Source organism: Coturnix japonica, unplaced genomic scaffold, assembly GCF_054131305.1.
Source record: "Coturnix japonica strain WE unplaced genomic scaffold, WE-NBRP24 Scf043, whole genome shotgun sequence".
Lineage (NCBI taxonomy): Eukaryota > Metazoa > Chordata > Aves > Galliformes > Phasianidae > Coturnix > Coturnix japonica.
The window spans coordinates 3080631-3102598 of record NW_028188946.1 but is presented as its reverse complement, the minus strand read 5'-3'; the positions used below and the strand labels follow the sequence as shown (position 1 = coordinate 3102598).

Here is a 21968-nt window from a genome sequence, read left to right as displayed (position 1 = left end):
GGGTTATGGGGCGGATGGCGCAGAGATTCGAACATAAAGCAGCCATGAGGGAGTCATGGCTCAGTGAGAACCAGAGGCTGGTGGCACAGGTAGGGGGATATGGGGGATATAGGGGATATATGGGGGTCTATGGGGGTCTATAGGGGATATATGGGGGTCTATGGGGGTCTATAGGGGATATATGGGGGTCTATGGGGGTCTATAGGGGATATATGGGGGTCTATGGGGGGATATGGGGCGAATGGCGCAAAGATTCGAGCACAAAGCAGCAATGAGGGAGTCATGGCTCAGTGAGAACCAACGGCTGGTGGCACAGGTATATGGGGGGGATATGGGGGGATATAGGGGATATATGGGGGTCTATGGGGGGATATGGGGGGTTATGGGGGATATATGGGGGTCTATGGGGGGATACAGGGGGATATTGGGGGCTATAGGGGACATATGGGGGATATGGGGGGCTATAGGGGGATATGGGGAGATATAAGGGTCTATAGGGGATATATGGGGGTCTATGGGGGGATATGGGGGTCTATGGGGGGATATGGGGGGCTGTAGGGGATGTATGGGTGTCTATGGGGGGGATATGGGGGTCTATGGGGAGATATAAGGGTCTATAGGGGATATATGGGGGTCTATGGGGGGATATAGGGGTCTATGGGGGGATATATGGGGGGATATGGGGGATATGGGGCGGATGGCGCAGAGATTCGAACATAAAGCGGCCATGAGGGAGTCATGGCTCAGTGAGAACCAGAGGCTGGTGGCACAGGTATATGGGGGGATATGGGGGGATATAGGGGGATATGGGGGAGATATGGGGGATATGGGGGGCTATAGGGGGTCTATGGGGGGATATGGGGGGATATAGGGGATATATAAGGGTCTATAGGGGATATATGGGGGTCTGTGGGGAGATATAAGGGTCTATAGGGGATATGGGGGTCTATGGGGGGATATGGGGGGATATGGGGAGATATAAGGGTCTATAGGGGATATATGGGGGTCTATGGGGGGATATGGGGGGATATGGGGCGGATGGCGCAGAGATTCGAACATAAAGCGGCCATGAGGGAGAGCTGGTTGAATGAGAATCAACGGCTGGTGGCACAGGTATGTGGAGGGCTATGGGGGTCTATAGGGGGATATATGGGGGGATATGGGGGTCTATAGGGGATATATGGGGGTATATGGGGGTCTATGGGGGGATATGGGGGGTTATGGGGCGGATGGCGCAGAGATTTGAGCACAAGGCGGCCATGAGGGAAACGTGGCTCAATGAGAACCAGAGGCTGGTGGCACAGGTATAGGGGGGATATGGGGGGATATAGGGGGCTATAGGGGGATATAAGGGTCTATAGGGGATATATGGGGGGGATATGGGGGTCTATAGGGGATATATGGGGGAATATGGGGGTCTATAGGGGATATATGGGGGGATATGGGGGTCTATAGGGGGTACATGGGGGTACATTGGGAAATAGAGGGGATATATGGGGGGATATGGGGAGATATAGGGGTCTATAGAAGAGATATGGGGGATATGGGGGGCTATAGGGGGTCTATGGGGAGATATAAGGGTCTATAGGGGGGATATGGGGGGATATAGGGGTCTATAGGGGGCATATGGGGGGCTGTAGGGGATGTATGGGTGTCTATAGGGGGTCTATGGGGGGGATATGGGGGTCTATGGGGGGATATAAGGGTCTATAGGGGATATATGGGGGTCTATGGGGGGATATGGGGGGATATGGGGCGGATGGCGCAGAGATTCGAACATAAAGCGGCCATGAGGGAAACGTGGCTCAGTGAGAACCAGAGGCTGGTGGCACAGGTATAGGGGGGGGATATGGGGATCTATAGGGGTCTATGGGGGGCTATAGGGGGTCTATAGGGGATATATGGTGGGATATGGGGGGATATGGGGGTCTATGGGGGGTTATAGGGGTCTATGGGGGGCTATAGGGGGTCTATGGGGGTCTATAGGGGAGCTATAGGGGGATATGGGGGGCTATAGGGGGTCTATAGGGGGATATGGGGGATATGGGGGGCTATAGGGGATATAAGGGTCTATAGGGGATATATGGGGGAATATGGGGGTCTATAGGGGATATATGGGGGGATATGGGGGTCTATAGGGGATATATGGGGGGATATGGGGGTCTATAGGGGGTACATGGGGGTACATTGGGAAATAGAGGGGATATATGGGGGGATATGGGGAGATATAGGGGTCTATAGAGGAGATATGGGGGATATGGGGGGCTATAGAGGGTCTATGGGGAGATATAAGGGTCTATAGGGGGGATATGGGGGGATATAGGGGTCTATAGGGGGGATATGGGGGGCTGTAGGGGATGTATGGGGGTCTATAGGGGGTCTGTGAGGGGGATATGGGGGTCTATGGGGAGATATAAGGGTCTATAGGGGATATATGGGGGACTATGGGGGGATATGGGGGGTTATGGGGCGAATGGCGCAAAGATTCGAACATAAAGCGGCAATGAGGGAGTCATGGCTCAGTGAGAACCAGAGGCTGGTGGCACAGGTAGGGGGATATGGGGGAGATATGGGGGATATGGGGGGCTATAGGGGGTCTATGGGGGGATATAAGGGTCTATAGGGGATATATGGGGGGGATATGGGGGTCTATAGGGGATATATGGGGGGATATGGGGGTCTATAGGGGATACATGGGGGGATATGGGGGTCTATAGGGGGTACATGGGGGTACATTGGGAAATAGAGGGGATATATGGGGGGATATGGGGAGATATAGGGGTCTATAGAGGAGATATGGGGGATATGGGGGGCTATAGAGGGTCTATGGGGAGATATAAGGGTCTATAGGGGGGATATGGGGGGATATAGGGGTCTATAGGGAGGATATGGGGGGCTGTAGGGGATGTATGGGTGTCTATAGGGGGTCTATGGGGGGGATATGGGGGTCTATGGGGAGATATAAGGGTCTATAGGGGATATATGGGGGGTCTATGGGGGGATATGGGGGGTTATGGGGCGGATGGCGCAGAGATTTGAGCACAAGGCGGCAATGAGGGAAACGTGGCTCAATGAGAATCAACGGCTGGTGGCACAGGTATATGGGGGATATGGGGGGCTATGGGGGGATATGGGGGGGTATAGGGGGTCTATAGGGGGTCTCTATCCCCATAGATCCCCCCTTATCCCCATTACCCCCCCAGGACAACTTTGGCTATGACCTGCCCGCGGTGGAGGCTATGGGGGTCTATAGGGGTCTATGGGGGGCTGTGAGGGTCTATAGGGGGTCTATAGGGGTCTATAGGGGGTCTATGGGGGGGCTATAGGGGGTCTATAGGGGGTCTTTATCCCCATTACCCCCCCAGGACAACTTTGGCTACGACCTGCCCGCGGTGGAGGCTATGGGGGTCTATAGGGGATATATGGGGGGTCTATAGGGGTCTATAGGGTTCTATAGGGGTCTATAGGGGGTCTCTATCCCCATAGATCCCCCTTATCCCCATTACCCCCAGGACAACTTTGGCTACGACCTTCCTGCGGTGGAGGCTATGGGGGGTCTATGGGGGGTCTATGGGGGGTCTATAGGGGGTCTATAGGGGTCTATAGGGGGCTGTAGGGGTCTATAGGGTTCTATAGGGTTCTATAGGGGGTCTTTATCCCCATTACCCCCCAGGACAACTTTGGCTACGACCTGCCCGCGGTGGAGGCTATGGGGGTCTATAGGGGGTCTATGGGGGTCTATAGGGGGGCTGTGGGGGTCTATGGGGGTCTATAGGGGTCTGTAGGGGGCTGTGGGGGTCTATAGGGGTCTATAGGGGATATATGGGGGTCTATAGGGATATATAGGGGGTCTCTATCCCCATAGATCCCCCCTTATCCCCATTACCCCCAGGACAACTTTGGCTACGACCTGCCCGCGGTGGAGGCTATGGGGGTCTATAGGGGGTCTATGGGGGGTCTATGGGGGTCTATAGGGGCCTATAGGGGGTCTCTATCCCCATAGATCCCCATTGTCCCCATTACCCCCCCAGGACAACTTTGGCTACGACCTGCCCGCGGTGGAGGCTATAGGGGTCTATGGGGGATATATGGGGCGTCTATAGGGGTCTATAGGGGTCTATAAGGTTCTATAGGGGTCTATAGGGGGTCTCTATCCCCATAGATCCCCATTATCCCCATTACCCCCAGGACAACTTTGGCTACGACCTGCCTGCGGTGGAGGCTATAGGGGGGCTATGGGGGGACTATGGGGGTCTATGGGGGTCTATAGGGGTCTCTGGGGGTCTATGGGGGTCTATAGGGGGTCTATGGGGGGTCTATAGGGGTCTATAGGGGGTCTTTATCCCCATGGATCCCCCCAGGACAACTTTGGCTACGACCTGCCCACGGTGGAGGCTATAGGGGTCTATAGGGGGGCTGTGGGGTTCCATAGGGGTCTATAGGGGGTCTCTATCCCCATAGATCCCCATTATCCCCATTACCCCCAGGACAACTTTGGCTACGACCTGCCCGCGGTGGAGGCTATAGGGGTCTATAGGGGATATATGGGGGGTCTATGGGGGTCTATAGGGGGTCTATAGGGGGTCTATGGGGGGGCTATAGGGTTCTATAGGGTTCTATAGGGGTCTATAGGGGGGCTATAGGGGTCTATAGGGGTCTATGGGGGTCTTTATCCCCATTACCCCCCCAGGACAACTTTGGCTACGACCTGCCTGTGGTGGAGGCTATGGGGGTCTATAGGGGGGCTGTGGGGTCTATAGGGGTCTATGGGGTTCTATAGGGTTCTATGGGGGTCTGTGGGGGTGTATAGGGTTCTATAGGGGTCTATAGGGGATCTCTATCCCCATAGATTCCCCCTTATCCCCATTACCCCCAGGACAACTTTGGCTACGACCTGCCCGTGGTGGAGGCTATAGGGGTCTATGGGGGCTGTGGGGGGTCTATAGGGGTCTATAGGGTTCTATAGGGGTCTATAGGGGTCTGTAGGGGTCTGTAGGGAGCTGTGGGGGTCTATAGGGGGTCTATGGGGGGTCTATAGGGGTCTATAGGGGGTCTCTATCCCCATAGATCCCCATTGTCCCCATTGCCCCCAGGACAACTTTGGCTACGACCTGCCTGCGGTGGAGGCTATGGGGGTCTATAGGGGGGGCTGTGGGGGTCTATAGGGGGCTGTGGGGGTCTATAGGGGTCTATAGGGGTCTATGGGGGGGTCTATAGGGGGACTACGGGGGTCTATAGGGGGTCTCTATCCCCATGGATCCCCCCTTATCCCCATTGTCCCCAGGACAACTTTGGCTACGACCTGCCTGCGGTGGAGGCTATAGGGGTCTATAGGGGATATATGGGGGGTCTATAGGGGTCTATAGGGGTCTATAGGGGTCTATGGGGTCTATGGGGGGTCTATAGGGGTCTATGGGGGTCTTTATCCCCATTACCCCCCCAGGACAACTTTGGCTACGACCTGCCCGCGGTGGAGGCCGCCATGAAGAAGCACGAGGCCATTGAGGCCGACGTGGCGTCGTATCGCGGCCGCATCCGCGCGGTGTCGGAGCTGGCGCAGGAGCTGCAGGCTGAGAACTACTGCAACGCGCTGCATGTGGCTGCGGCGCGCGACAACGTGCTGCGCCAATGGGGGCTGCTCAACCAGCTGCTGCGGGAGCGAAGGGCCCGACTGCAACGGAACATGGAGCTGCAGGGGGTGTTCCAGGATATGGGGCACATGGTGGGCTGGATGGAGAGCATGCAGGTAATGGGGGGTTATGGGGGGATATGGGGGGTTATAATGGGATATGGGGGGTTATGGGGGGATATGGGGGGATATAGGGGATATGGGGGATATGGGGGGATATGGGGTGTTCCAGGATATGGGGCACATGGTGGGGTGGATGGAGAGCATGCAGGTAATGGGGGATATGGGGGGATATGGGGGATATGGGGGGTTATAATGGGATATGGGGGGATATAGGGGATATGGGGGGTTATAATGGGATATGGGGGGATATGGGGTGTTCCAGGATATGGGGGGATATAGGGGATATGGGGGGATATAGGGGGTATGGGGGTTATGGGGTGTTCCAGGATATGGGGCACATGGTGGGCTGGATGGAGAGCATGCAGGTAATGGGGGGTTATAATGGGATATGGGGGGATATAGGGGATATGGGGTGTTCCAGGATATGGGGCACATGGTGGGATGGATGGAGAGCATGCAGGTAATGGGGTGTGGGGGGATATGGGGGGCACAATGGGGTATGGGGGTTATGGGGGGTTCTAATGGGATATGGGGGGTATGGGGGATATGGGGGGATATGGGGAATATGGGGGGATATAGGGGATATGGGGGGATATAGGGGGATATGGGGGGATATGGGGGGTTATAATGGGATATGGGGGGATATAGGGGATATGGGGTGTTCCAGGATATGGGGCACATGGTGGGGTGGATGGAGAGCATGCAGGTAATGGGGAGGGGGTCCTGATGGGATATGGGGGATATGGGGGGTCCTGATGGGGTATGGGGGGGTCTCACTGGGATTTGGGGGGGTTGCAGGGGGTCCCAATGTGATATAGAGAGTCACAATGGGATATGGGGGTCCTGATGGGATATGGGGGGACATGGGGGGTCCTGATGGGAGATGGGGGGTCCTCATTGGGGTCTGGGGTCTCCCCGGGTTGGATACATGTGTCCAAATGGGAGATGAGGGATCCCAGTGGGAGATGAGGGGTCCCAATGGGGTGTGGGGTGACCCCAAGTTAAATATGGGTGTCCCCAATGGGGGATGTGGGGTCCCAATGAGATGTGGGGCTGGATATGGAAAATGTGGGGCCCCATTGAGATGTGGGGCTGGATCTGAGTGTCCCCCATGGGATTATGGTTATGGTTATGGTTATGGTTATGGTTAGGGCTGTGGCATCGCTGGGTGTCCCCAGCTTGTACAGGGGGCTCCCCATGGTAAACCTGCGCTGCCCCCATTGTGTGTGTGTGGTGTCCCCCCATGGGACCCCCCCATTTCTCGCCCTATTTCAGGCCCCGCTGCTGTCGCGGGACGTGGGGAAGCACCTGCTGGAGGTGGAGGATTTGCTGCAGAAACACGCGCTGCTGGAGGCCGACGTCGCAGCTCAGAGCGACAGGGTGCAGGCGCTCAACTGCGCCGCCATGCGCTTCACACACATGGACGGTAACGGGGGGGAAAGGGGTGGGGGTCCCCAGGTTGGGTCCTCCAAGGGCTGGGGTCCATCAGGTTGGGTCCTTTAAGGGTTGGGGTCCACCAGGACGGGCATCAATGGGTTGGGTGCCCCCCAAGTTGGGTCCTTCGAGGTCTGGGGGTCCACCAGGTCGGGTCCATCAAGAGTTGGGTGCCCCCAGGTTGGATGTCACTGGGTTGGGTGCCCCCAAGTTGGGTCCTTCAAGGGCTGGGTTCCATCAGGTTGGGTCCTTGAAGGGTTGGGGTCCACCAGGTTGGATGTCACTGGGTTGGGTGCCCCTGGGTTGGGTCCTTGAAGGGTTGAGGTCCATCACGTTGGGTCCATCAAGAGTTGGGTGCCACCAGGTTGGGGTCCATTAGGTTGGGGTTGACCAGGATGGGTGTCAATGGGTTGGGTGCCCCCCAAGTTGGCTCCTCCAAGGGCTGGGTTCCACCAGGTCGAGTCCTTTAAGGGTTGGGGTCCGTTAGGTTGGGTCCTTGAAGGTCTGGGGTCCATATCAGGTTGGGTCCTTTAAGGGTTGGGGTCCACCAGGTTGGGTGTCAATGTGTTGGGTGCCCCCAAGTTGGGTCCTTGAAGGGCTGAGGTCCATCAGGTTGGGTCCTTGAAGGGTTGGGTGCCCCCAGGTTGGGGTCCAGCAGAACGAATGGGTGTCAATGGGTGTCAATGGGTGTCAATGGGTCAATGGGTCCTGCCAGCTCTGGGTCCCCCCCACATTGTGCCCCCCCCCCCCAGGTTACCAACCCTGCGACCCCCAGATCGTGTGTAACCGCGTGACCCACGTTCAGAGCTGCCTGCGGGAGCTGGCCAACATGGCGGCCGCGCGGCGCCAGGACCTGGAAGATTCACGTCGACTCTGGAGCTTCGTGGAGGAGCTGGAGGAGGCCGAGGCCTGGATCCGCGACAAGGAGCAAATCCTGGCCTCCAAAACCTGCGGCCGCGACCTGAGCAGCGTCGTGGCCTTGACGGGGCAGCACAAATCCACGCTGGCGGAGCTGGGCGGGCGGCGCGCGGCGCTGCATCAAACCATGCGACGCGGCGACGAGATCCTGGCCCAGAAGAGCCGCAGCCCCGCGGGGATCCAGGACAAAATGCGGCGCGTCAAAGCGCGCTGGAAGAAGCTGGAGGAGGCCGTGGGGCTGCACCAGCAGCGGCTGCAGGACGCGCTGCGCTTCTTCCAGTTCAGCGCCGAGCTGGATGATGCAGTCGCATGGCTGCAGGACACGTATCGCATCGTGTCCAGCGACGACTTCGGCCACGACGATTATTCGACGCAGAGTTTGCTGCGGAAGCACCGCGCCATCATGGAGGATGTGGAGCAGCACGGCGCAGCCATTGCGGCGCTGAGGGGGCAGCTGGCGGCGCTGTGCCCCATGCAGGGGATGCAGGGGATGCAGGAGCTGCAGCAGCGCGGGGTGGAGGCGCAGCTGCGGGTGGTGGAGGTGGAGCAGCTGTATGCGGAGGTGGCGGAGGTGGCGGTGCTGCGGCTGCAGTGGCTGCGCGACGCGTCGGCCGTGTATCGCATGTTCAGCGAGGTCAGGGCCTGCGAGGTCTGGGTGGATGAGAAGGAGCAATGGCTGCAGAGGATGGAGCTGCCGCAGGAGCTGGACGACGTCGAGGTGGTGCAGCACAGGTGGGGGGTGTGGGGGGACCATGGGGTTGGGTGGGGGGCTGGGGGGGCTGTGGCATTGGGTGGGTCTCTGTGGGGTCACTGTGGGGTTCTATGGGTCTCCATTGGGGTCTTTGTTGTCCCCGTGGGGTCACTGTGGGGTTGGCTGGGTCTCTATGGGGTCTTTGTTGTCCCCATGGGGTCACTATGGGGTTCTATGGGTCTCCATGGGGTCACTGTGGGGCTGGCTGGGTCTCCATTGGGGTCTTCAGTGTCTCTATGGGGTCACTGTGGGGTTGGATGTGTCTCTATGGGGTTCTATGGGTCTCCATGGGGTCACTATGGGGTTGGATGTGTCTCTATGGGGTCTTTGTTGTCCCCATGGGGTCACTATGGGGTTGAATGGATTTCCATGGGGTCACTATGGGGTTCTGTGGGTCTCCATTGGGGTCTTTGTTGTCCCCGTGGGGTCGCTATGGGGTTGGATGGGTCTCCATGGGATCACTGTGGGGTTCTATGGGTCTCCATTGGGGTCTTTGTTGTCCCCATGGGGTCACTATGGGGTTGGACGGATTTCCATGGAGTCACTATGGGGTTGGCTGGGTCTCCATTGGGGTCTTTGGTGTCTCCATGGGGTCACTATGGGGTTGGATGGATTTCCATGGAGTCACTGTGGGGTTGGCTGGGTCTCTATGGGGTCACTATGGGGTTCTCTGGGTCACTATGGGGTTCTATGGGTCTCTATGGGGTCACTATGGGGTTCTATGGGTCTCTATGGGGTCACTATGGGGTTGGCTGGGTCTCCATGGGGTCACTGTGGGGTTCTATGGGTCTCCATTGGGGTCTTTGTTGTCCCCATGGGGTCACTATGGGGTTGGATGGGTCTCTATGGGGTCGCTGTGGGGTTGGCTGGGTCTCTATGGGGTCTTTGTTGTCCCCATGGGGTCACTATGGGGTTCTATGGGTCTCCATTGGGGTCTTTGTTGTCTCCATGGGGTCACTGTGGGGTTGGGTGGGTCTCTGTGGGGTCACTGTGGGGTTCTATGGGTCTCCATTGGGGTCTTTGTTGTCCCCATGGGGTCACTATGGGGCTGGCTGGGTCTCTATGGGGTCTTTGTTGTCCCCATGGGGTCACTATGGGGTTCTATGGGTCTCTATGGGGTCACTGTGGGGTTGGATGTGTCTCTATGGCATCACTATGGGGTTGGATGGGTCTCTATGGCGTCGCTGTGGGGCTGGGTGGGTCACTATGGGGACTTTGTTGTCCCCATGGCGTCACTATGGGGTTGGATGGATTTCCATGGGGTCACTATGGGGTTCTATGGGTCTCCATTGGGGTCTTTGTTGTCCCCGTGGGGTCACTGTGGGGTTCTATGTGTCTCTATGGGGTCACTGTGGGGCTGGATGGGTCTCCATTGGGGTCTTCAGTGTCTCTGTGGGGTCACTGTGGGGTTGGATGGGTCTCTATGGGGTCACTGTGGGGTTGGTTGTGTCTCTATGGGGTTCTATGGGTCTCCATGGGGTCACCATGGGGTTGGATGTGTCTCTATGGGGACTCTGTGGGTCTCTATGGGGTCACTATGGGGTTGGATGGGTCTCTATGGGGTCACTATGGGGTTGGATGGGTCTCTATGGGGTCACTATGGGGTTCTCTGGGTCTCTATGGGGTCACTGTGGGGTTCTCTGGGTCTCCATGGGGTCACTATGGGGTTCTGTGGGTCTCTATGGGGTCACTATGGGGTTCTCTAGGTCTCTATGGGGTCACTATGGGGTTCTATGGGTCTCTATGGGGTCTCTATGGGGTTCTATGGGTCTCTATGGGGTCACTATGGGGTTCTGTGGGTCTCTATGGGGTCACTATGGGGTTCTATATGTCTCTATGGGGTCACTATGGGGTTCTCTGGGTCTCTATGGGGTCACTATGGGTCTCTATGGGGTCACTATGGGGTTCTATGGGTCTCTATGGGGTCACTGTGGGGTTGGATGGGTCTCTATGGGGTCACTATGGGGTTCTCTGGGTCTCTATGGGGTCACTATGGGGTTCTATGGGTCTCTATGGGGTCACTATGGGGTTCTATGTGTCTCTATGGGATCACTATGGGGTTCTCTGGGTCTCTATGGGGTCACTGTGGGGTTCTCTGGGTCTCTATGGGGTCACTATGGGGTTCTATGTGTCTCTATGGGGTCACTATGGGGTTCTCTGGGTCTCTATGGGGTCACTATGGGGTTCTGTGGGTCTCTATGGGGTTCTATGGGTCTCTATGGGGTTCTATGGGTCTCTATGGGGTCACTATGGGGTTCTATGGGTCTCTATGGGGTCACTATGGGGTTCTATGGGTCTCTATGGGGTCACTATGGGGTTCTATGTGTCTCTATGGGTCTTTGTTGTCCCCATGGGGCTGATGCCCCCATTGCCCCCCATGGGGCCGTTGCTGTTCCCCCCCCCCAGGTTCGAGGTCCTGGAGCAGGAGATGAGCAGCGTCATGCGCCGGGTCCTGGACGTCAACCAGGTGGTGACGCAGCTGGTGGAGGGGGGGCACCCGAGCGCGCAGGAGGTGCGCGCCTGCCAGGACCTGCTCAACGGCAGGTACCGCGACGGGGGGACAGCGGGTTCTATGGGGCCACATTAAGTTCTGTGGGTCCACATTGGGTTCTATAGGGCCACATTGGGTCCTGTGGGTCCCCATTGGGTCCTGTGGGTCCCCATTGGGTCCTGTGGGTCCCCATTGGGTTCTATAGGGCCACATTGGGTCCTGTGTGTCCCCATTGGGTCCTGTGTGTCCCCATTGGGTTCTGTGTGTCCCCATTGGGTTCTGTGGGTCCCCATTGGGTTCTGTGGGTCCCCATTGGGTCCTGTGTGTCCCCATTGGGTCCTGTGTGTCCCCATTGGGTCCTGTGGGTCCCCATTGGGTCCTGTGTGTCCCCATTGGGTTCTGTGTGTCCCCATTGGGTTCTGTGGGTCCCCATTGGGTCCTGTGTGTCCCCATTGGGTCCTGTGGGTCCCCATTGGGTTCTGTGTGTCCCCATTGGGTTCTGTGTGTCCCCATTGGGTTCTGTGTGTCCCTGTCAGGTCCTGTGGGTCCTCATTGGGTCCTGTGGGTCCTCATTGGGTCCTGTGGGTCCCCATTGGGTTCTATGGGTCCTCATTGGGTCCTGTGGGTCCCCATTGGGTCCTGTGGGTCCCCATTGGGTTCTATAGGGCCACATTGGGTTCTGTGTGTCCCCGTTGGGTCCTGTGTGTCCCCATCGGATCCTGTGGGTCCCCGTCGGGTCCTGTGTGTCCTCATTGGGTCCTCTGTGACCCCATTGGGTCCTGTGGGTCCCCATCGGGTCCTGTGTGTCCCCGTTGGGTTCTATAGGGCCACATTGGGTTCTGTGGGTCCCCATTGGGTTCTATGGGTCCTCGTTGGGTCCTGTGGGTCCCCATCGGGTTCTATAGGGCCACATTGGGTTCTGTGGGTCCCCATTGGGTCCTGTGTGTCCCCATTGGGTCCTGTGTGTCCCCATTGGGTCCTATGGGTCCCCGTCGGGTCCTTTGGGTCCCCATTGGGTTCTATGGGTCCCCATTCGGTTCTGTGCCTCCCCATTGGGATCCTGGGCCTCCTCCTTGACCCCCCTGTTCCCCCCCCAGGTGGAACCGCGTTGTGGAGCTGGTGGAGCAGAAGCAGCAGCAGCTGAACTCGGTGCTGAAGGTGCAGAACTACCTGCTGGAATGCGCCGAGATCAAGGCGCAAGTGCGCGACAAGCGTCGAGCCATCGAGGCCACGCGCTGCGGCGCCGCAACCACCGCAACCAAGGGCGGCTCCGCAGGTTCCGCTGCAGGTTCTGCAGGTTCCAACGGGGACCTGGGGGGGGTGCTGGCCCTGCAGCGCCGCCTGTCCACCATGGAGGCTGCGTTGGTGGTGCTGGAGCCGCGGCTGCTGCAGCTGCAGCAGGAGGGGGAGGCGCTGGCTGCGTTGTACCCCATGCATGCGGCGCAGCTGCTGCCGCCGTTCGAGGAGGTCGGGGCCGAGTGGGACGCGCTGCAGCGGGCGCTGCTTTGCTGCGAGGACTCGCTGAGCGTCGCGTCGCGGCTGCGGCGCTTCATCCATGAGCTGGACGCGTTCCTGGGCTGGATGGTGGCGACGCAGGACGCCATGAACAACATGGAGACGCCCCAGAGCCTGGAGGACACGGAGACGGAGCTGGGGCGACACGCGGCGCTGAAGGACGAGATCAATGGGCACGAGGACGGGTACGGCCGCATCCAGGCGGCTGCGGATGCGATGGTCAATGAGGGCACGGACGGAGCCGAGTCCCTGCAGCGCTGGGTGCAGCAGCTCGACGCGGGCTGGGGGAAACTGCTGCGCTGCTGGGAGCAAAGGAGGGAGCGGCTGGTGCAGGCGCATCAGTTCCACTCGTTCATAAGGGACGTGACCAGGTGCCACGAGCGGCTGCAGGAGCAGGTGGGGATATGGGGGGGATGTGGGGGGATGTGGGGGGGATTGGGGTGGAGTGAGGTTGGAGATGGGGGGGGTCGTACATAGGGGGGTGGGGGGTTGGATGGGATGGGAAGGGGTTGGGATATGGGGAGGATGGAGGTTGGGGTGGGGGGAGGTTGGGATGGAATGAGGTTGGATATGGGGGAGTTGGGATGGGGGGGTTGTCCATAGGGGGGTGGGGGGTTGGATGGGATGGGAAGGGGTTGGGATATGGGGGAGTTGGGATGGTGGGGTTGTCCATAGGGGGTTGGGGGGTTGGATAGGGGCAGATTGGGATGGGGGGACATTGGGATGGGGGTACGTTGGGATATAGGGAGGTTGGGATGGGGAGGTGGGTTGTCCATAGGGGGGTGGGAGGTTGGATGGGATGGGAAGGGGTTGGGATATGGGGAGGATGGAGGTTGGGATGGGGGGAGGTTGGGATATGGAGTGTTGGGATATGGAGTGTTGGGATGGGGTAGATTGGGATGGAATGAGGTTGGATATGGGGGGGGTTCGGATGGTGGGGTTGTCCATAGGGGGGTGGGAGGTTGGATGGGGGAAGATTGGGATGGAATGAGGTTGGATATGGGGGGGTTGGGATATGGGGGTTCATCCATAGGGGGGTGGGGGGTTGGATGGGATGGGAAGGGGTTGGGGTATGGGGAGGATGGAGGTTGGGGTGGGCGGAGGTTGGGATATGGGGAGGTTGGGATGAATGGAGGTGGGGATGGGGGGAGGTTGGTTGGGATGGGGGCAGGTTGGGATGGAATGAGGTTGGATATGGAGGGGTTGGATGGGGGAGATTGGGATGGGGAGGTTGGGATGGGGGAGTTGTCCATAGGGGGGTGGGAAGTGGGGATAGGATGGGAAGGGGTTGGGATATGGGGGAGTTGGGATGGTGGGGTTGTCCATAGGGGATTGGGGGGTTGGATAGGGGCAGATTGGGATGGGGGGACATTGGGATGGGGGTAAGTTGGGATATGGGGAGGTTGGGATGGGGGGGTGAGTTGTCCATAGGGGGGTGGGGGGCTGGGTGGGATGGGAAGGGGTTGGGATATGGGGAGGATGGAGGTTGGGGTGGGGGGAGGTTGGGATGGAATGAGGTTGGATATGGGGGGGTCGTACATAGGGGGGTGGGGGGTTGGATGGGGGCAGGTTGGGATGAGGGGAGGATGGAGGTTGGGGTGGGGGGAATTTGGGATGGAATGAGGTTGGGAAGGGGTTGGGATGGGGGAGGTTGGAGGTTGGGATGAATGGAGGTGGGGATGGGGGGAGGTTGGTTGGGATGGGGGAGGTTGGGATGGAATGAGGTTGGATATGGGGGAGTTGGGATGAGGGGGTTGTCCATAGGGGGTTGGGAGGTTGGATGGGGGAAGATTGGGATGAGGGGAGGTTGGGATGGGGGGACATTGGGATGGGGGTAAGTTGGGATATGGGGGGCTTGGGATATGGGTGGGTTGTCCATAGGGGGGTGGAGGTTGGATGGGATGGGAAGGGGTTGGGATATGGGGAGGATGGAGGTTGGGGTGGGGGGAATTTGGGGTGGGGGGAGGTTGGGAAGGGGTTCGGATATGGGGAGGTTGGGATGAATGGAGATGGGGATGGGGGGAGGTTGGATGGGATGGAATGAGGTTGGATATGGGGGGGTTGGGATGGAGGGGTTGTCCATAGGGGGTGGGGGGTTGGATGGGATGGGAAGGGGTTGGGGTATGGGGAGGTTGGGATGAATGGAGGTTGGATGTGGGGGGTTGGGATGGGGGGGTTGGGATGGGGTAGATTGGGATGGAATGAGGTTGGGATATGGGGAGGTTGGGATGGGGGGGGCTCCATAGGGGGGTGGGAGGTTGGGAAATGGGGAGGATGCAGAGTTGGATGGAAGCAGCTGCTGGTGTCCATTGGGAGGGTGAACCTTGGGATGAACCTGTTCTAACCCCCATCCCACCCCCCCCCCATCTCCCCCCCCCTTTCCCCCCCCCCCCCATTCAGGACTCTGCGCTGCTGCTCCCGGAGCTCCCTGACGACGTGGAGTCAGTGGCCGCCGCCATCCGGAGGCTCCAGGACGCGGCCACCAGCGCCGAGTTGGGGCGGCGCCGGGCGCGGGCGGCGCTGAGGGTCGGGGAGGGGCTGAGGGTGGACGGCAGCGAATATGGGGCGAGAGTGGAGGCCGCCATGGACGGACTGCGGAGCAGGTACGGGACGGAGAGACCCCTGGGGACCCACTGTGGGGATATGGGGGACCCCCAGGGGGTAGAGACCCCCAGTATGGGGATATGGGGACCCCCACATGGGGATATGGGGACCCCCATGTGGGGAGATGGGGGACCCCCAGGGGATAGGGACCCCCACTATGGGGATATGGGGACCCCTGTGTGGGGATGGGGACCCACATGTGGGGATATGGGGACCCCCATGTGGGGAGATGGGACCCCCCCAGGGATGGGGATATGGGGACCTCCCTTTGGGGATAGAGACCCCCACTATGGGGATATGGGGACCCCCATGTGGGGATAGAGACCCCCAGGGATGGGGATATGGGGACCCCCACTATGGGGATATGGGGACCCCCAGGGATGGGGACCCCCAGGGATGGGGATATGGGACCCCCATGTGGGGATGGGGACCCCCATGTGGGGAGATGGGACCCCCAGGGGATAGGGACCCCCACTATGGGGATATGGGGACCCCCACTGTGGGGATATGGGGACACGGGGGCCCCCATGTGGGGATGGGGACCCCCAGGGATGGGGATATGGGGACCCCCACTATGGGGATATGGGACCCCCAGGGATGGGGACACCCAATATGGGGATATGGGGACACCCATGTGGGGAGATGGGACCCCCAGGGATGGGGATATGGGGACCCACGTGTGGGGATGGGGACCCCCAGGGATGGGGACCCCCACTATGGGGATATGGGGACCCCCATGTGGGGATATGGGGACCCCCACTATGGGGATGGGGACCCCCACTATGGGGATATGAGGACCTCCCTTTGAGGATAGAGACCCCCACTATGGGGAAATGGGGACCCCCATGTGGGGAGATGGGGACCCCCAGGGATGGGGACCCCCAATATGGGGATATGGGGACCCCCAGGGGGTAGGGACCCCCACTATAGGGATATGGGGACCTCCCTTTGGGGATAGAGACCCCCAATATGGGGAAATGGGGACCCCCATGTGGGGAGATGGGACCCCCAGGGAATAGGGACCCCCACTATGGGGACACGGGGACCTCCCTTTGGGGATACGGACCTACCAGGGATGGGGACCCCCACTATGGGGAGATGGGGACCCCCATCTGGGGAGAGGGACCCCTCCTTTGGGGGTATTGGGGGGCTGGGAACACCCCATGGGGGCAGGGGGCCTCACTTTGGGATGGGGACCCCCACTATGGGAACACGGGGACCCCCATGTGGGGATATGGACCCCCCCAGATATGGGGACCCTCACTATGGGGACATGGGACCCCCAGGGGAAAGGGACCCCCACAGGGAATAGGGACCCCCACTACGGGGTTGGGGACCCCCACTATGGGGATGTAGGGACCTCCCTTTGGGGATAGAAACCCCCCAGGGTATAGGGACCCCCACTATGGGGACACGGGGACCTGACATAGGGCATGTCAATGATGGGCTGGGGATGGGGGTGAAGGGGGGGGGTGGGTTTGGGGTGGGGGGGTGACCCCCCCTTGGACCCCTCCCCTATTTGTCCAGGATCCAACACAGCGTGGAGCTGGAGGAGCAGCAGCTGCAGCGGCTGCAGGAGCACAAGGAGCTGAGGAGCTTCATCCGCGACTGCACCGAGGTGAGGAGACCCCCCCCAAAATACGGAGACCCCCCCCAAAATGCACAGAGACCCCCCCCAAAATGCACAGAGACCCCCCCCCAAAATACGGATACCCCCCCCAAAATACACAGAGACCCCCCCCCAAAATACGGAGACCCCCCCCAAATTGCACAGAGACCCCCCCCAAAATGCACAGAGACCCCCCCCCAAAATACACAGAGAGCCCCCCAAAATACACAGAGACCCCCCCCAAATGCACAGAGACCCCCCCCAAAATACACAGAGACCCCCCCCAAATAGATGGAGATATAACTGGGGGGGGGGCTTAAAGTGGGGGGACCCCCAAAATGTGTATAGAATTCAGGGGGAAGGGACCCCCCCCAAATATGTGTATATATAATGGGGGGGGGGAGAGACCCCAAAGGAAAATAGGGAAATACAGGGAATCTATTAATTAATAATATTAATTAATAATATTAATTAATAATAGGGAAATAGGGGGAGGGTCCGACGGGAAGGAAGGGACGGTTTGGGGAGTTTTGGGCTGAAAATGGCCATTTTTGGGGCCCAAAGTTGCATTTTTGGGTTCCGGAGGTTTTGAGGCTCAAACCCCATTTTGTGTTAAACCCCTTTTTTAGTTCAGCTCCAGTTTTTGGGGCCCAAAGTTGCATTTTTGGGCTGGTTTTTTTGGGGCAGGATGTGAAATTTGGGGCCATTTTTGCTGCTTTTGGGGCCAAATTCTCTTTCATGGATCTGCTCCATTTTGGGGCTAAAAGTCCCATTTTTGGGTCTGCGCCATTTTGGGGCTAAAAGCTCCAGTTTTGGGGTCGGGGCTGTTTTTGCCCCCTATTTTCAGCCCCAAATTCGCTGTTTTCGGGCGTTTTGTGCTGGAAAATCGCCCCTTTTTGGGGCAAAACGGCCCTTTTTGGGGAGCGAAGCTTTTAGGGGGGGGTCACGTGCCTTTTTTGGGTCATCCTTCCGTTTTTTGGGGTCGGTGCCATTTTTTATAGGCTGCCCCTATTTTCAGCCCCAAAATCGCAATTTTTCAGAGCAATTTCCCCCTGTTTTGGGGAGAAAAACCCCAATTTTGGGGGGGGATTCGCCGCTTTTTGGGTGTTGACCCTTTTTTCGTTGGGGGGCTTCGCAATTTTCTCTATTTCCCCCATTTTCCCCAATTTTCCGGGCTCTTTTAGCCCATTTTTCCCCATTTTCAGCGCTATTTTCAGCGCTATTTTTCAGCGCTATTTTCAGCGCTATTTTCAGTGCCATTTTCAGCGCTATTTTCGCTCTTTTTACCTGAATCTCCCCATTTTTTGGGGTTTCCTCCCTTATTTCCCCCAATTTCAGCCGTTCCCCCCCCTCCCCCTTTATCCCCCGGGGGGGGGGATGCGCATTTTTCCCCCTTTATCCCCCGATTTTTATCTCAAAAAGCCGCAATTTTGGCTGCTGTTTTTTGCTGCCGACCCGGCTCTTTTTGGGGTCGATCCCTCGATTTTAACGACTTTAATCCCGGGGGGGAGGGGGCACAGCACCGTAATATCCAAGGGGGGTTGTTGTGGGGGGGGTTATTGGGGGGGGGTGATTTTGGGGGGGGTTATTGGGGGGGGGGGTTGATTTTGGGGGGGGGTGTTGTTGGGGGGGGGGTTATTGTGGGGGGGGGTTGTTGTGGGGGGATTGTTGTGGGGGAGGGGGGGGGGTTATTTTGGGGGGGGGTGTTGTTGTGGGGGGGGCGTTATTGTGGGGGGGGGTTGATTTGGGGGGGGGGTTGCTGGGGGGGGGGGTTGTTCTTGTGGGGGGGTGTTTATTGTGGGGGGGGGTTATGGTGGGGGGGGTTATTGTGGGGGGGGGGTTTGATTTTGGGGGGGGGGGTTATTGTGGGGGGGGTTGCTGGGGGGGGTTTGTTCTTGTGGGGGGGTGTTTATTGTGGGGGGGGTTGGTGGTGGGGGGGGGGGTTGTTGTGGGGGGGTTATTGTGGGGGGGGGTTGGTGGTGGGGGGGGTTGCTGTGGGGGGGGGGGGCCGCATTTAGGCCGCCTCGCCGTGTCGCTCCGCCGGTCTTTGCGGCGCTGCGGCATCGCGAAGGATCCGATGCAGGGAGGGGGAGGGGGGGGGGGACCCCTGAATTGGGGCCGGGGGGGGGACGCCCAAGGCCGGGGGGGGGTCTCGGCGTTCAGGGCCCCCCCCCCCCGGCCCCCCCAGTTGGATGAATGGGTCGGGAGGCGGCTGAGGACGGACACGGAGCGATGGGGGCGGCACGAAGCGCTGATGGCGGAGCTGGCGCACAACAGGGAATGGCTGCAGCGCATCGAGAAGGTAAGGGGGGGGGGGGGGGGCGGGGGGAGATGGGGGGGGGGGGAGGGGATGGGAAGGGAAGGGGGGTCTCCGAGGGGGGGGGAGGGGGAGGTTGGAGCTGACGGAGCGGATTCGTGAAGGGCTCAGGGTGACGGGGGGGGGGGGGAGGGAGCAGGATGCGGACCCCCCTCAAAGCCCCCCCCCCCCCTCAAGCCCCCCCCCCCCTTCAAGCCCCCACCCCCTCAGGCAGCCCACCCCCCCCCACCCCCCTCCTCCTCCTCCTCCTCATTGCGTTCTCCCCCCCCCCCCACGTTGCAGCGCCCTCCCCCCATAATTGCATCCCAACCCCCCCCCATATTGCACGTCCCAATTGCGACCCCCCCCCTTGAGCCCCCCATTTCTCCCCCCCCCACCTTTGCAGCCACCATCAGACCCCCCCCCATCCCACCCCCCCCATCCCACCCCCCCCCCGACTGTATCCCCTTCATCCCCCCCCCCTTATCACACCCCCCCATTTTATCCCCACCATTGCAACCCCCCCACACTTTTTACCCCATCAACACCCCCCCCCCCCTTTATTGCATGACCCCATTGCAGCCCCCCCCTCGAACCCCCCCATCTCATCCCCCATTGAACCCCCCCAAAACGCCCCCCCCCCCTTATATCTGCAGGGGGTCCCTGTCCTCACAGTGCCCCCCCCCCACGTTCTCCTCCCATGTCCTCATTGCGGGGAGGGGGGCGGTGGGGGGGGGGACATTGGGGTCAATGGGGACCTGGGGGAGCGTGAGGTGAACGGGGGGATGTGGGGACAGTGGGTGACGTGGGGACAATGTGGGATGTCATTGGGGGGGGGGTGGTCTCAGTGTCCCCCCCAATGCCCCCCCCTGGTGTCCCTTTGGGTCTCATCCCCGTGTCCCCCCCTCATATCTGTGTTCCCCGTCCCCACATCCCCGTTATGTCCTCACGTCACCCCCCACATCCCCATATCCCCCCTGCTGACCCCATATCATCCCATATCATCCCTGCTGCCCCCATATCCCCCCTGCTGACCCCATATCATCCTGCTGTCCCCATATCATCCCTGCTGTCCCCATATCATCCCTACTGACCCCATATCCCCCCTGCTGCCCCATATCCCCCTGCTGCCCCCATATCCCCCCTGCTGCCCCCATATCCCCCCTGCTGCCCCCATATCCCCCCTGCTGCCCCCATATCCCCCCTGCTGACCCATATCATCCCTGCTGTCTCCATATCCCTGCTGCCCCAATGCCCCCAGTGTCCCCATATCCCCACCATCCCCATATCCCCACCACTGTCCCTCTATCGCTGCTGTCCCCATATTACGTCTGTCCCCACTGATGTCCCCCCGTCCCCGTTGCCGTCCCCATATCACGGCTGTCCCTAAAGCCCCACTGATGTCCCCGTATCCCTGCTGTCCCCCCATCCCCAATGCTGTCCCTATGTCACTGGTTGTCCCCATATCACTGCTGGCCCCACTGCTGTCCCCGTATCATCCCTGCTGTCCCCAAATCCCCACTGCTGTCCCCCCATCTCTGCTGTCTCCATGTCCCCATATCACTGCTGTTCCCCCATCTCTTGTCCCTTTATCCCCCCATCCTCTGCCCCCCATAACACCCATATCCCCCCAGGAGGGCCAGCAGCTCCTATTGGAGCACTGTCCCATTGCCCCCATAACATCTACTCCATATCCCCCCCAGGAGGGCCAGCAGCTTTTATTGGAGCCCCCCATAACATCCATATCCCCCTCTAACATCTATATCCCCCCATAACATCTATATCTATCTCCCCCCCCCAGGAGGGGCAGCAGCTGCTGTCCGAGCGCCCGTCGCTGGCGGTGCCGGTGGGGCAGCACTTGTTCCTTTACCCCCCCATTCCATTGACCCCTATAACACCCATATCCCCCCATAACACCCATATCCCCCCATAACACCCATATCCCCCCATAACACCCATATCCCCCCATAACACCCATATCCCCCCATAACGGCCATATCCCCTATAACACCCATATCCCCCCATACCATCTATCTCCCCATCCAGGAGGGCCAGCAGCTCTTGTCCGAGCGCCCGTCGCTGGCGGTGCCGGTGGGGCAGCAGTTGTTCCTTTAGCCCCCCATTCCATAGACCCCCATAACATCAATACCCCCCCATAACACCCCATATCCCCCTATAACACCCATAATATCCCCCATCCAGGAGGGCCAGCAGCTCCTATTGGAGCGCCCGCGCTGGCGGTGCCGGTGGGGCAGCAGCTGTTCCTTTACCCCCCCATTCCATAGACCCCCATAACACCCATATCCCCCCATAACATCTATATCTATCTCCCCATCCAGGAGGGCCAGCAGCTGTTACTGGAGCGCCCGTCGCTGGCGGTGCCGGTGGGGCAGCAGTTGTTCCTTTAGCCCCCATTCCATTGCCCCCCATAACATCAATACCCCCCTATAACGGCCATATCCCCCCATAACACCCATATCCCCCCCCAGGAGGGCCAGCAGCTGTTACTGGAGCGCCCGTCGCTGGCGGTGCCGGTGGGGCAGCAGTTGTTCCTTTAGCCCCCCATTCCATTGCCCCCCATAACATCAATACCCCCCT

The 21968-nt window shown here is 59.5% G+C and overlaps 1 protein-coding gene across 1 annotated transcript in view; it reads left to right on the top strand.

Annotated features, from left to right (window-relative positions):
- The window catches only part of SPTBN4 (spectrin beta, non-erythrocytic 4), a 55981-nt gene that overhangs the window by 19595 nt on the left and 14418 nt on the right, over positions 1 to 21968 (top strand). The window contains 8 exon segments of the mRNA XM_085531603.1: positions 5444 to 5746; positions 7028 to 7178; positions 7939 to 8836; positions 11262 to 11399; positions 12444 to 13257; positions 15262 to 15464; positions 16993 to 17083; positions 19263 to 19376. Coding sequence (XP_085387729.1) covers positions 5444 to 5746; positions 7028 to 7178; positions 7939 to 8836; positions 11262 to 11399; positions 12444 to 13257; positions 15262 to 15464; positions 16993 to 17083; positions 19263 to 19376 — 2712 coding nt within the window.